Here is a 15,598-nt window from a genome sequence, read left to right on the forward strand (position 1 = left end):
TTATTACTGTTTTGTTTGAAAAAATACATATTTTTTGGTAGTTTTATACCAGACTTTCTGGTAAAATATATTTTGATATAATATGTTGATAAAATATATTTAAAATATATTTATATTCGGTATAAAACACATTTAAATTTTATCAAAAATTAAAAAAATGAAGATAACATTTTGAAAAATTAATTCAAACTTAATATTTGAGAGATTTGTTTGTTTAATATGATAGAAAAGAAAATGTCAACTATGGTATGTCTATTTTGTAAAAGAGTAAATCAGTTAATGAATAAGTAGAGCAAATGAGTTCCTTTAAAAATTTAAAAAGAATGAAGAAAGAAACAGTATACATATTTTGTATACAATTTTATTTTAGAAAATACAAACTTCACTTTACAATAACAAAATTTACTTTATAATCAATAATATCTCAATGAAATACATCAACAAATCTCTATAAATATATAGACTAGATATTGTGTAAAACAAAATTAACATTCAAAATAAATAATTTTTTTCTTCTTATTCTCCTCACCCGTCATCTTTTTTGTTACCTCCATCAATCAGCTAAAAATACAATCAACAGAAAAATTGATGTCAATTATATGATTGATATTATCTACTTTGAAAAACACACAAATCACTTAAATTTAATTAACATTTTAGACTTGCCAAAGTTGTGGAAAAAAGCATGGTAACGTAACTTTAAAAACAAGTTTTCAAACTTAAACATTGAATTAAAAAATTAAAATTTAAAGAAATTATACTAAATAAAATATTTATTAAATGAAATTTTTTTTCATAAAAAAATTCAGCAATTACACTTTGCATTATAATATTCTACAGTTAACTTTCTATTTCATAACAGTCGTTGAACAGCCGACAATCAGCTAAACCTCCATCAATCAGCTAAAAATACAATCAACAGAAAAATTGATGTCAATTATATGATTGATATTATCTACTTTGAAAAACACACAAATCACTTAAATTTACTTAACATTTTAGACTTGCCAAAGTTGTGGAAAAAAGCATGGTAACGTAACTTTAAAAACAAGTTTTCAAACTTAAACATTGAATTAAAAAATTAAAATTTAAAGAAATTATACTAAATAAAATATGAATTAAATGAAATTTTTTTTCATAAAAAAATTCAGCAATTACACTTTGCATTATAATATTCTACAGTTAACTTTCTATTTCATAACAGTCGTTGAACAGCCGACCCAATTTTGGGTTTACGAATGCTAATATTAAATGCTGTAGCCTTGTAAGTTTGAACTAATCTAGAAGACAAGGAAACTCCTGGATCAGTATGATTTGTTATATGAACATGAAGGACTTTGTGACTCGACAGATTTAATGTGCATCAGTCACCATTTACTACACGAGGAGCCTTCGCCTGGCTGGGAACCCACGAACTCTTGGCCATGGGACCAGTGCCCTACCAACCAAGCTATCCTGGCCCTTCCATTGTTAGTTTTTTTATAACCGTCGTTGAACAGCCTACCCAATTTTATGGGTTTACGATTACTAATGCTCAACTCCGTAACCTTGTCATTTTGAACCCAATCCAGAAGACAAAGGAACTCCTGGATCAAGCATTGGGAGAAATTTGCCTTCGTGGAGGACTTTTTGTGGAGCTACCCTGCATTAGCATTACATGGAGATGAAGACCACGAGAACCTCCCACGGTTAGCCTGATGGCAAGGGGACTCTAACCCATGATCCGCCTACCACTGAGGATATTTCACATCAGCACTGTGGTCAGTGCAAGTCGGATGTGAAATTCGCATCAACCAGCCATCGCCGGGATCGCACCCCTGTTCACCTCATTGGAAGGCGACCGCTCTATCCCCTGAGTCATCGCGGCTCTCTACTGCTAGTTTCAAAATATCATTTAACTCTTAATTGGAATAATTTATTCTTGCTAAGAGCTAATTGATATTCTCTTGAAAATTGCAATTTAGATTAATTTTGAACGCTTTAAAAAAAATGCTCTTGAATGCTTTTAAAAAAATCCTTGATTATTGTACAGAGGATGATTGGGAGCGAGTTCTCTTCAGTGATGAGTCGTGATTCAGTCTGTGACTCAAGGCATGTTCTGATCTGCAGAGAGCCTGTGAGTTGGTATCAGCTTTGTAACATTGTTAAAAAGGGCCGCTATTGTTAAAGTGGTCTGATGATTTGGGCAAGCGGGTATATCAACATTCTTCAACAGAGGTGAGTATTCTTGACAGGCAAGGGATGAGATCTTTCTGCAGAGCATATGGACTAAATTTCATCCTTATTAAGGGTGCATAGCCAAATTTTTCAACAGAAAATAAGCACCCTTTAAGCACTCAAAAAAAATTTTAAGCACTATACACATTAACAAAATGCAAAATAGTTTTCAAAGACTTCACATGATCATGATTAAATAACTAGTTCCTGACAAAGAACTCTTTTCTTGATCACATTAGCCAAGATAGAGAGATTTTTCGGATCGATATCAGAGGGTGGAAAATTAAGCCTGAAATTGAGAATATCTTGTAAAATACAGCAGAGGTGCACATGAGAGTGCTAGAATCTCACCAAACTCAGCTCAGTAGATGCACACGTGGACTCGCAAGTATTTCATCAAAGATGTAAAATGAATGGCGCTTTCATCAGCTATGGATAAATGGTACGCCGGATTGGATTGTGGTCAAATTAATTGTAAAAACGTTGAATAGAACAATGCCAAAAGCACGCTTTTGCATAATATGTGGCGAAAATCGACTAGCAAAAAAAATTTCTTTTCCGGAAAGGGAAAATCAAGCACTTTTTAAAACCATCCAATGAAAAAAAGCACCTGCCAAGGGCTTTTAAAAAACGAAAATCAAAAATAAGCATCTTTAAGCACTTTTTAAAAATGCTACGAACCATGTTATTAATAATGCCTGCCCACACAGGGCTCAGGTGATGGGCAAATACCTCAATTCAATGATAGCGATGTACCCCGAATTTAATTCCATCAAACACGTATATTAAGAAATATCAACCCTTTATAAAACACTGCTATTTAAATATTATTTTCATAAACCCCTTTATGAAAGTTTATAGGACTACCGGTTGGGAACCGATAGTTCAATAAAATTATAAATAGTAATATTCATAGACCCTTCTGAAAGTTTATAGGACTACCGGTTGGGAACCGATAGTTCAATAAAATTATAAATAGTAATATTCATAGACCCTTATGAAAGTTTATAGGACTACCGGTTGGGAACCGATAGTTCAATAAAATTATAAATAGTAATATTCATAGACCCTTATGAAAGTTTATAGGACTACCGGTTGGGAACCGATAGTTCAATAAAATTATAAATAGTAATATTCATAGACCCTTATGAAAGTTTATAGGACTACCGGTTGGGAACCGATAGTTCAATAAAATTATAAATAGTAATATTCATAGACCCTTATGAAAGTTTATAGGACTACCGGTTGGGAACCGATAGTTCAATAAAATTATAAATAGTAAGATTTTGTTGTCATAAGCCACTTAAGCAAGGGGTGGGATTGCTCTTTTTTTCCAGTTTCACCTTCTATAGCCGAGAATTTGACTTTTGTTGCACCCATACGTGACACCCGTTTATGGGTTGGACCCATTTATACATCCATTCGTTCAATCACAGATCGTAATTTTGACCAAAACCGGAGAACAATCAATCCTTAATTCAGCACCCCCAGAGGTTTAATTTGTTATGGGAACATGGAGGACTTTGTGACCCGACAGGTCTAATGCGCACCTGTCACCATTTACTACAGGCGAAGCCTTCAGCCGGCTGGGTTCGAACTCCCGCTATCACGAACAAGAGTGCAGCGCTCTGTCGACTGGCAGGCTTGGCCCCATTTGTAATATAATTAAAAATAATAAAATAAAGTATTCCTGCAACAGTTCGTTGTAGGCCTGAGGGCTCATGAAGATATGAGCTCCACAATTTCGTGACCAAATGTCTGATTGTGCAAATACACACAATTGCGCACAGGCTACTTCTACTTTCCAGACAAGCTGGTATGTATGGAAAAAGCTGCAAAGGCTTCAAGTCGCACTGAGGATTGTAATCCACCTCTTCAGAATGACAGGTCTGGTAAAATTATGAAATAAATCGATATATTTAACGTAGATTTGCAGCAAATCAAAAATATGTAATGTACAGATGCATATTTGCAGGGGTGATTGTGAGCCCAACTCAAAAATCCTGAAAATTTCTTCAGTAAAATCATTAATGACGCACTTCAAAAAATTAATGTTTTTATAAATTTAAATCATTGATTCACAACATGAAATTCCAAATAAATTACGTGCAGCATAATTTAAATTAATAATTATGTATAAGTTTACTTTTATGTCTAATCACATTTATTATTCTACTAGAAAAAAATATTTACAAATGAAAGAGATGCTAAGTATAAATTCTAGTTCTAAAGTTTTTAAATAAAATATACAAGAATTTTATACATAAATGTGATCCATGATTTCTTGAAACTTCTGCACCTTGGATTTCCGGATCGCGGTTAGCGAAAAATCCGGAATTTTCCGGTGCACAATCATCTCTGTATATGTAAAAATAATAAAAGAAATCTGTTTGCTTATTCTCCAACTTAAATTTGACTTTGATAGGACTAATAGTATATTAGGCTAAAATATTAAATAATAATATAATAGTATATTAAACTAAAACTAAACTCAGTGGCGCAACAGCCCATAGAGGGCCAAGGCCTACTGTGCCCATCTCAGTTTTCTTGACCTTGGGCTCTGGGGTGTAGGAGCAGACGTTCCGATCAGGTGGTCAGCGGAACGCGGCACCCCCAATGTTTAGTTCCCAAGCATGCTTGGTACTCATTTATCGACCCACCGCAGGGATAAAAGGCTGAGTCAACCTTGCCCGGCCGGAGGATCGAACCAGGGACTTGTGGCACGACAGCGCAAAGCGCTACCGCTCACCCACCGGGCGTCATAATAGTATATTAGACATCACTATATTAGGCTAAAATTAAAAGTATGTTACAAGGAAAAAAAATTAAAATACAGGAAATAAATTACTTTTTTCATTTCAATATACTTGAATGCAGTCAGAAATGATGATAACGCATATCCTTCTTCTCCAAACATAAATCTAAAAATTAGATAACAGATATACAAAATTGATAACAGATTAAGTTATACAGATAAATTAGATAGCAGATAAATTAGATAACAGATATACTGAACTATAATTTATGAATTATGAACAATTTTTTATGCAAATATAATTAAAAAAAGAATTAGAATTTAGGACATTTATAAACATGATAAAATATGAAACATACTGTCTTTATCCATTGTAAGCAACGAATAAGTCTTACAGATATGAAATTTAACATTAATGTAGATGGTAGAACACATTCTGCATCTTTCTTTTTTTTTCTCTCTCTAATTTTAGATACTTACTTTTAATTTTTATTTTGGAAGTGATTATTCTTGTAAATTGATCTTAAAATATTAAATATGATCATGTACTAAATTACCACTCGATCTACTATGAGAACTACTTTAACTTTCCATTTTATTTAATTTTAAAAATCTAAAATTTTGTTGCTTTATTTTCTAGATTTGCAAATTCAATTTTTTCCCTATTTTATTCATTTCATATTTTCTGAATCTTACTTTTAACCTTATTTAATATTATTTTATCTTAACGATCCTTTATTTAATTTTTAATTACTGCCTATTTCATAGTAAGTAAACTTACATCATTTTGACTATAAGTTTTTGAATGGTGAATGAAATAGTAAAACTTGAAACAGTTTTTTTTAGCTGGCAGGCTAAAAAAAATTTTGGTGCAGTTTTTTGTCAGCTGACACTAGCTTTAACATTTTTTTCTTTATAATGTTTATGTTTTATTTTCGTTTTGGTTCTTAAATTGTAAAAAAAATATGCATTTTTGAAGGATTTCCAATTAAATTTCGTGTAGTTTAATATATTTAATTAGTTAAAATAAAAAATTTATTTACCGGAAAGAGAAAGTGAAACAAAATTTATAAATTTACTCGCAATAATATTTTTACCAAACTTGCCACAACAATTTCAGAAAAGAGCTATTTAGATGAGAGCTATTCAGAAAAGAGCTATTTAGATTAAAGAGCTATCTTATTTAGAGAGCTATTTTTGATGATACAACCTAATTTCGCAGTTAGAGGTAACTAAAGACGATGCTATCAATGATTTACTTTTAGAGTTTGAAATTATGTTAGAAAAAAAATTATTTTAGAAAAAACAAGTATCTCAAACCTCATCTCATCTTTTAAAGCTAAAGAATATTTATGATATGAAATTAAATTTAAACTTAAACAAAAAACATAATTGTTTATTTGCTTAAAATAGCTTTATCATTCATAATAGGTAAACTTGTTTTTACACATAATTGTATCAGTTGGGATCATTTTTATAGACGCTACATTTTATTCATTGATCCGTCTTTTCATGAGGCCAACAAAAGTGGCATTTCCACACCAAGAAAATGACACTGACTAATATTAAAATTGTTTGCAAAAAATCATGTACAGGGTATCTGCTACATTTGGCATTTTCAAATCCATAACTTTACATGACCAATTCCAAAATTTTTTAATGACTTAACAAAGTTGCTATTTACTCTAACAAAAACACAACAATAAATTTAAAAAAGCATTATACAGTGAAACCTGCCAAGTTGACCACCCTTGTAAGTTGGGCACCTGCATAAGTTGACCTCAATTATCAAGAACGGAATTTTTCCTATATAATATAAAGAAGCAAAACCTTTGTAACTTGACCACCTGTCTATCTTGTATGTTGACCACTGAAATAAGTCAATTTTGTCTAGGAGTATTATGGAATTCTATTCTAAAACCCTCATAAGTTGACCAGAAAAAAAAAATTTCAGAAAATTTTCTGTCATGTTAGCAATGTGTGTTAAAATTTAACTTGTTTGGTGAAATAGTGTAAAAAGCTAATCTAAACCCTTTTGTGAGTTGACCATCAGGGGAAACTGTAAGGGGTCAGCTTTTGACCATTTCTTTCATCCGTTCATTGAAAACAGGTATGTTAGTTGAAAAATTGCTCTTCCAGTCACAATAGTGAGCATTTGAATAAATGAATGCTCTGAAATATGCTTCGATCCTTTATTTATGGTCTTTGATATTTTAGGGTAGTAAATAAATTTTAAAGTGTTCAAATAATTTTATTTTGTTAAAGTTTTCAAATTACATGTTCTTGTGTTCTGATATTTTAAGAAATTATATTTATTAAACGCTTCACATGCATAACTAACGAAATAATTTTTTTTTTAAAAATTAGTTAAATATTAGAATTATATGTATCAAATTGAAGTTCATTCAGGTTTAAACGCATTTCTTAAGATATTCATTTGCATATTTTCTGAATAAATTTTTTAAGTCAAGTAAAAAAAAAAAATTTAATTTATAGCAGCGAAAAAGTAAACAATGACCCACCCCCTCTATAAGTTGGCCACTTGTCTAAGTTGACCACTAAAACAATGCACCACAAGTAGTCAACTTACACAAGTTTTACTGTAATAACATTCATTGAAATGATAGGTATAACCAAAACTGTTATACTCTACATCTTCATATATTTATAGATTTTAAATTTAAAAAAACAGTGTAAAGAAAGAGTTGAAGCACTAAAATAGCTGAAAAAATACAAAAGCAAATAATTTTTTTCTCTTTTTCTGCAGAAATATATTCTAAAATTACTTTTCTCATTCATCCGAAAGGAAAGAAATATTCCTGATTTTTCTGTTCTCATTTCGGAATCAAAAAAATGTGCCAATGACTGGCTGGCTTGCTTCAACTAGAATTTGAAATTGATAAAATAAAAAATAAAAAAAATAATAACAACAATTCTGAAATCACAGAAGTTTAAAAGATAATTTGCTTCAGAAATTATGTTTTTTCGTTCATTTTTTTGAAAAAAACATCATAATTTTTAAAGAACATGATAAAAACATTTTATATTTTAATGAAATATGACTGTGAGGGGATTTTGTTACAAATTCAGATTACCATGAAATTGGGGGGGGGGGGATTCAAATTCCATTTTAAAAATAAGATTTTTTGGAGACCTCAATTCATGACTTTCCATGATTTTTTTTAAAATAGCTTAAATCAGGGGTGGCGAACCTTTATACACCAAAGTGCCATTTTCTCTAAAAAAATTGCTTAATGAGGTCATAGACGTGCCGTCAAATAATTTTGACTTCGTGATTATTGGGAAAAGAATACTAGTACTAAATACTATGAACTCAAAACTTTTTATTTACATAGAAAAAAATACATTTTGCAATGTCTCAGTTATACAAGTAATTCTACTTAAAGTAACATCAGTGTGACTTCTGTTGTTGCAGATTAGGTGACCAATAACTTATATTAAGTTGTAAGATGTTAGTTTAAGCAGGATTGTTGATTTTTTTTTGCTAGTTATTTATTGTTAACTTGTTTTTTACTGTTAATAATTGTTTTTTCGCATTAATTTTTAATTTTTTTATTAATAATTGCTTATTATTTTGTTTGTTTTTTGTGAATTTTAATTTAATTGTTACATATACTTCATAGCATAATAACATTTCTGTAATAATATGTGATAGTGTAACAACAATTGTGATCGGTGGAGTGCCCAAAATATTGTGTCGCGTGCCATAAATGGCATGCGTGCCATTGGTTCGCCATCCCTGGCTTAAATCATGACATTTCAAGACAAGTTTTGTTTAATACAGAATTTCATGACTTTCCATGATTTTCCATGACTTTCCAGGTGCGCAGGTACCCTAAATCATTGTCCAAGGTACACTTGGACAATAATTTCAAAGTCAATGGAAGCAATTTCTAAGGACGACCCATCTCCATCAACGACCATTTTACAGTGGAACGTAGAGTGGTCGCTACAGAGAAGTTTCACTGCATTAAAGATACTACAGAACAATTTAAAAAAAATAATAACTTACTTAACATCAAACAATTGTTCAATTGCATAACATTCAGACGACATACGAGGTAGTTTAGACTTTACAAGAATAAAGCTCAGTATTGGCATAAATTCATCAGCTCCACTAGAGAGAACATATCTTTTGTAATTGCATTTTAAAATATACATCAAACTAATGGATCTACCATCACAAAGTATTTGGACGGTAATGATCATTTTAAAATCCATTTTCATAAATAAACCCTGGAAGTCAAGGCTTGCTTAGTTATTATGTTCTTTAATATTTATATTTAACTTCTATAAAAAAAAAATTTTGTCAAATGAGTGTAAAGGTAATTAATTTTAAAATTTATGAGCTATATTGCCACAGTACTTCCTTTTAGTAAGTTTTTTCCATATAAATAACATAATATCTACACTACAAAATTCTAATTGAAACAAAAAGTAAATTATTTCTTAAACTGTTTGAATTCCTACAATTAGTTCACACTCTCCCTATATCTTCTTCAAAGTTTCAATCATTAAGAAAATACTTTTCATTCATACACTTGAGTTCAAACAATTTTTTTTAAAACTTGCAGTGAGTGGATGACACTTGATGTTGATACAGTTTTTTCAAATATTAATTCATTCATTAAATTTAATAAATTAATTTTAGTTTTATATGGGAGAAAAATTGTAATTATTTAAAAAAAAAGCAACTAAATTAAAAAATTTCTTTGTCGATCTAAGTAGGAATCGACTTTAAAAAAATTTTTTATTACTTGTTAAGAAATGCAAATAATAAAAAGACTTGATGTTTCAGTTGTCAATTGTGCCCTCCAGTGATGTGTTGCACAGTTACCTCAAGAGGTAAATATAGATAGTCCCCCCCCCAAAAAAATAAGGTGCGAATAGGCCAGTTACGTCAGTGGATTGACACATTTCATGCTGTGGATCCACAGTATATTACAATGGATAGAAAACGGCAATGGATAAACTACGAGGGATAATTGTGACGACAAACATAAGATGGTGTTTTGCAAACAACTGAATAGTTTTCACTTAGCTATTGGCAGGACCGTCTTAATAGCAAGCAGGCTGTCATGCTGTTTAAAATCGAACTAAAAAAATTTCACATACGTAAAATATAGCACTTTTAACATATGCTAATACTTTTTTAACAAACTTAAACACATTTTTATCATCCCAAAAACTTAATGCACATAAAATAAAGCGTTTTTCAACTATGCATATTTCTTTAAAAAAAATTGAGATGCTAACTAGTTGCATCATCATAGTTGGCCAGACAGACCAATGTGGGCCAATGCCTTCCTCTGAAGATTTCTCCATAATGACTTCCGATTTATCTCCGATCTTCAATTCTTTTCATTAGTTGCAAGAAAATCAGACTCCACAGAGTCAGACAAAATTCCCAGTGTTTTTCCAGTTTATAAAGGAAAACTCAAAACTCCCTGTTATTTTAGATGATTTTTAAATTCCCCATATTTTCCAGGTTTTTCCTATTCTCCCTGTGAAGTGGCAATCTTGAAATCTTTTAACAGTTGGAAAACAGCGTGATAACTTCAACATCTACAGAAAGAAAGTTTCAATTTCTTTTATGGTTTCAACTCTTAAAAACAATCCCCCTTGTTGCAGTTTCCCCCTTTCTTATTCAATGAGGAAGTAATTCTACACAAACTGACACAAATATGAAATGAATAGTCATTTAAATAATCGAAAGAAAATTTTTTTTAAAAAAAGGATTGTGGAACTGTTTAAGGTATAGTTTCACTTATACAATTATTCTTAAAAGCAATGAGGTTAGGCTAACTATTAGAGAATTTTAATTATTAAGGAAAAGTTTCTTCAATAACTATCCACAAAGGCAATTTTATTCTGTTACTGAACAAACCATGTTAATATTTACCAAGTCTTTCAATATAACATTAAAAGCAAAACATTTGTTATATAAATAAGCTGATCAGCATAAAATGATAAAGAGAGTAGGGGAAAAAATGATTTTAGTAATAATTGCCTTTTTAAAGATAATGTATACATACATTCTTGTTTTTTGATTTGTTCTGCCATGAGAAGGTGAACCACAGATGATCTGAGATACTTGAACTGCAAAGAAAATATTTCGGAATTAAACAAAAAAATGGTACACATTTAGTTTGAGAATAAAACAATCAAGTAAAAGAAATGATACAGCAGAATGTCCATAACAAAATCTCTCTCTAGAGAACTGATTTACTAATCGGACATTCAAAATCTGTACCATTTAACAAAGTTGGGCCCCAAAAATGAATTTTTTTCAGATTTTTGTCATTTTTAGACATTTATCTTTTAATTTTCAACATTTTTGAAGAAAGCAACAACTAATTTTAAAAAAGTCAGTCTCTGATTATCCCGAGTTATCTCGGATATGTATATATTGCAAATATTTATCATCCCGAGAAAATGTGGGCTTTGCAGAATTTGTCAGTACATTTTGTTCTATCACGTTTTTACTGGGTCGGAAGTAAAAACCATAATATATTGTGATTGGAAGTTTGCCAAGTTTTATTTGGGAGTTTTGATGTTTAACTGTGGGACTGCAAGCATGTTTTCTGCGATTGTATATAGGATGGTTGCTGAATTTACATAACAATAAGAGTAAAAAAAAATGGCGTATTCCTTCACTAACGTTTGAAAAGTATCAGTTTGTGTTGTCCCTCGTTTTAAGAACTATCATACAAAGACTAATATTTAACTTCTTTCATTTGCCCCAAAATAACTCAGGATAGTAAACTGACATTAAATTAAAGGTTTCTTACACATAAAAGAAATTCAAATTTCAACTTAAAACTTGTGTATTATGTTTTGTTTTAGTTCCTTGTATTTATTAATAAAATAAAAAAAAGATGTTCATTTTTTGCATTTTTTTTTCTTCAAAATAATTGGTAAGGGAAGTGTTAAATAAAAGAAAGCATCAATTAAATTAAAAAGTTGAAATTAGTTGAAACCCTAGTAGCAAGATTAACTGAGTTAATCGCAAGATTAACTGAGTTAATCTTTATAAATTTGAAATTAGTTCGCAATCCCAATGCAAATAAATCTTAAATTCATGAAGATTGTTTTCAAAGAATGTAATAATTGGGATTATTAATCTTCGTAGTGGGTCAAAGAAAAAAAACGTGTATTATGTATTAGTATTAGTGGCACACAACCTTCTTGAGTCAAGGGCCACTTGCACAGGTGTGGCAGCATGCTTACATGCTGATGGCTACTACTTTTATCTAAACATTAGTGTTCTAAGCATTAAATCTTTTTATCAATCAAGTAACACATCACATAATACATAAATTAAATTCATTTAAAAATAAATTCTAACAATTAAAAAAAACTGCAACACTCATAGAATAAAAGCAAAAAAAAAAAAAAAAAAAAAAAAGGAACATGAATAATTCATTGAGTAACCTAAATTCAAATTAAATATTTTAATTGAAGAAAATTTATAGCACTTAAACTAAAACTAAAATTTTTTACATCAACGAGTTTTTAGACAATAATTAAAAATTAGTTTAAAGTTTTAAATTAAGAATGAATTTATAAAAAAAATAAAAAAAACACAAACCTTAGCAACAATACAAATAATCAAAAGCATTTATTTAAAAAGGTTTTCATTCACTAAAAATGCTTTTTCAAAGCAAGAAACGGGAAAAAGTGTTTTAAGATCTTAAAATAATAAAAAAATTAAGTCTCTTGATGTACGGACAGTTACAAAATAGTTCAAATTTAGTATTGTCCATAAATTATGTTTGAAAGTATATTCAAATTAATACAATATCGCACTGGTTGGATTTCCAAAGAAGTAGCAGAAGTTTGTTATATTGAAATACAGTTTGATGTATATCTACCCTACCAATTCCGTGATCTTTATGAAAATATTTAATTTTATTTAAGGAAAGATATTCAAAGAGATAATTTGAAACTATTAAAATGGATAAGTCACGAAATAATACATTATTGCGAAAAGGACTGATACAAAACTACACATACTTTTCATAAAAAAAATTTTTAGGTCTACAATTTTCAACAAAAGCATATAGTTAATAATTACATGATCCACCATTTTAATTAACAGCTTGAAATAATCTATTTGGCAAAACCAATAGAAAGTTGTTTAACACTAAACATACCATAAATGGTCAAATGACCGTTTAAGAACTTTTGCATCAAAAATGCGCTTATCATCTTATCGTTTTTGCATATTTGACTTCATGACTTTTTCTTACAATAATATTCAGTAAATATTTTATTATTATTATTTTTTTAATATTTTGTTTGTTTCGAATAATACTTGTCGTATACCTATTTCTACCACAACCGGTCATTTGACCAGGAGAACAATTTATTGCTTTATAAGGCGATGTAATGCGTGTTCAACGTTATTTATTCGTTAGTTATTCGATTAGTTGCACATTTCTGCAAAGACTGTTGCGTAGTTAGTTCAATCAGAATAACTGTGACTTCAAATTTCAAGAAAGTAACCAAAATTTATTTAATATTAAATTAAAATTTGGCATTTTTGCGTCAGAAAAAGTGACAAATTTAAATGTTTGGGTATATTAGTAGTTTTTATTTTATTTTATTTTGATAGCTTTACTTCATTTCTAACTAACCATTAGTTTTAACCCAGAAAAATGTCGAAACTATCAAGACAGCACAAGTTCTTAGAAGAAATAATATTAATTATGAGAATAATTATAAGAATTATAATTCTCATAAGAATTATATATTCTTAAAATTATTAGAAAAATTATAAGAATTATAGAAATAATAATAATTAAAAGAAATATATTTGCCGAAATTGTACAAAGGAAACACTCTGTATATGTAAAAAATGCATTGAGCAATGAATTAAAAATTCTTATTCTTTGTGTTTGTAATACATAAGAATTGGCAATATACAATTTTGCTTAATTATAAAAAAAAATTTATTATATTTCCTTCCTAACATCCATACTTCATACATTCAATCAACAAACATAAAGTTCGGTCATTTGACCGGCTATGGTAGAAATAGGTAAATACTAAGTGTTGGTATCAGAATTGGCAGGGTTTACGACAGAATGGTTTAATCCATGGTTTAAACCGTCTTGCTCAAAACTGTCTTAAACTGTTAATTCAAATTATGTCACAATTAAAAAAAAATACTGCGAAAAATAAAAGATTAATTTTCGAACAAGAACAAGTTTTTGGTTTATTAAAAATGCTTATTATTATTTGTAATATTGCATTATTTTTCCTTATGCAGAAACATAATTTTTCAATATTGAAAGCACACTTATTCATTTTTAGAGGATAAGGTATTCACTTTTGTTGTTCAATGAATTGTAGTGCTTCAAAAGTTATAAATCTTTTCGCATTATATTATTTTCCTTTAAAAAGTAAAACTAAATTGTATAAAAAATATCAAATATTTATTGACATATGTAGTTATTATGTGTGCATTGGTTACACCTATAGAATATTTATCATTTACAAAGTTCAAGGTTTTGGACACTTTAAGTCAGTTTCAGCCAGTTTAGGACAGTAAAACCCACGAGTCCAAAACCAGTTTAGGATTTCCAAAACCCTAACCCTGGTTGGTATGTTTAGAGTTAAGTATTCCAACTCTCTAAATATAATTCCAACTATCCAAAAAAAAAATCAAAACTCGAAAAAGCTAGTTGCAATTTATTTTATTAACCAATGCAGATAGAAGAAGTTACATATGTGCTAGATAGCATTTATACATATTTTTGCATCACACTGTATATGCAGAAAAGTATATAAAGATTTAAAAAAAATGAGTACCACTTAGATAGCATAAAAAAAATACATTTAACTAACCCAAAATTTTTAATTTCTCCACCAAAGACTCAGTTTCAGGTAAAGATTTTAAAATAGATATACATTGCTCACTAATTCCAAGAACAGTGTTACTTTGAGTAGTAATTCCAAACTCAGATGGTACAGAATTTTGAAACATTCTCATAGCTTCCGCAATTTTGTATTCAGCAATGATATTTTCAATTCTAAAAAAATGAATAAACAAATACCTTTTTAAAGAACAGTTTAAAAAAAAAAAAAAAGAATTTTGATAGGTTTCGTTATACCAAATACAGTGTGCAAAGCTAAATCTTTCCCCAATAAATAAGTACCTTTTAAGTACTTTTTAAGCACTATATACATTAAGAAAATGCAAAATAATTTTCAAAGACTTCACATGAGCCGCAATGGCTCAGGGGATAGAGCCCTTGCCTTCCAATGAGGCAAACCGGGTTCGAATCTCAGTCGATACGAATTCCGCATGCCGACCACAGTGCTGACGTGAAATATCCTCAGTGGCAAATGGATCTTGGGTTAGAGTCCCCTTGCCGTCAGGCTAACCGTGGGAGATTCTCATGGTCCTCCTCTCCATGTAACGCTAATTCGTGTTAGCTACATCAAAAAGTTCTCCACGAAGGCAAATTTCTCCCAATACTCAATCCAGGAGTTCCCTTGTCTTCTGGATTGGGTTCAAAATTACAAGGCTATGGAGTTGAACATTAGTAGTCGTAAACCCATAAAATTGGGTCGGCTGTTCCACGACGGTTATAAAAT

General features: G+C 29.9%; 1 protein-coding gene across 4 annotated transcripts in view; it reads right to left on the reverse strand.

The window, feature by feature from the left end:
• Positions 1-343: 343 nt before the first annotated feature.
• LOC107456677 (VPS9 domain-containing protein 1) overlaps positions 344-15,598 on the reverse strand; it is a 47,471-nt gene continuing 32,216 nt past the window's right edge. For 3 of the 4 annotated variants that reach the window (XM_087150887.1, XM_087150888.1, XM_087150889.1), the window contains exons 13-17: positions 14,846-15,030; positions 11,029-11,092; positions 9,006-9,110; positions 5,066-5,138; positions 826-903 (exon numbers count right to left, since the gene is read on the reverse strand). In XM_087150887.1, coding sequence (XP_087007013.1) covers positions 841-903; positions 5,066-5,138; positions 9,006-9,110; positions 11,029-11,092; positions 14,846-15,030 — 490 coding nt within the window. In that variant the 3' untranslated portion in view covers positions 826-840. Of the gene's footprint in view, positions 562-825; positions 904-5,065; positions 5,139-9,005; positions 9,111-11,028; positions 11,093-14,845; positions 15,031-15,598 lie in introns of those variants that run through there. The other variant, XM_087150890.1, reaches the window with a different exon arrangement.

Source organism: Parasteatoda tepidariorum, chromosome 9, assembly GCF_982258835.1.
Source record: "Parasteatoda tepidariorum strain Cologne lab strain chromosome 9, Ptep-v5.0, whole genome shotgun sequence".
Lineage (NCBI taxonomy): Eukaryota > Metazoa > Arthropoda > Arachnida > Araneae > Theridiidae > Parasteatoda > Parasteatoda tepidariorum.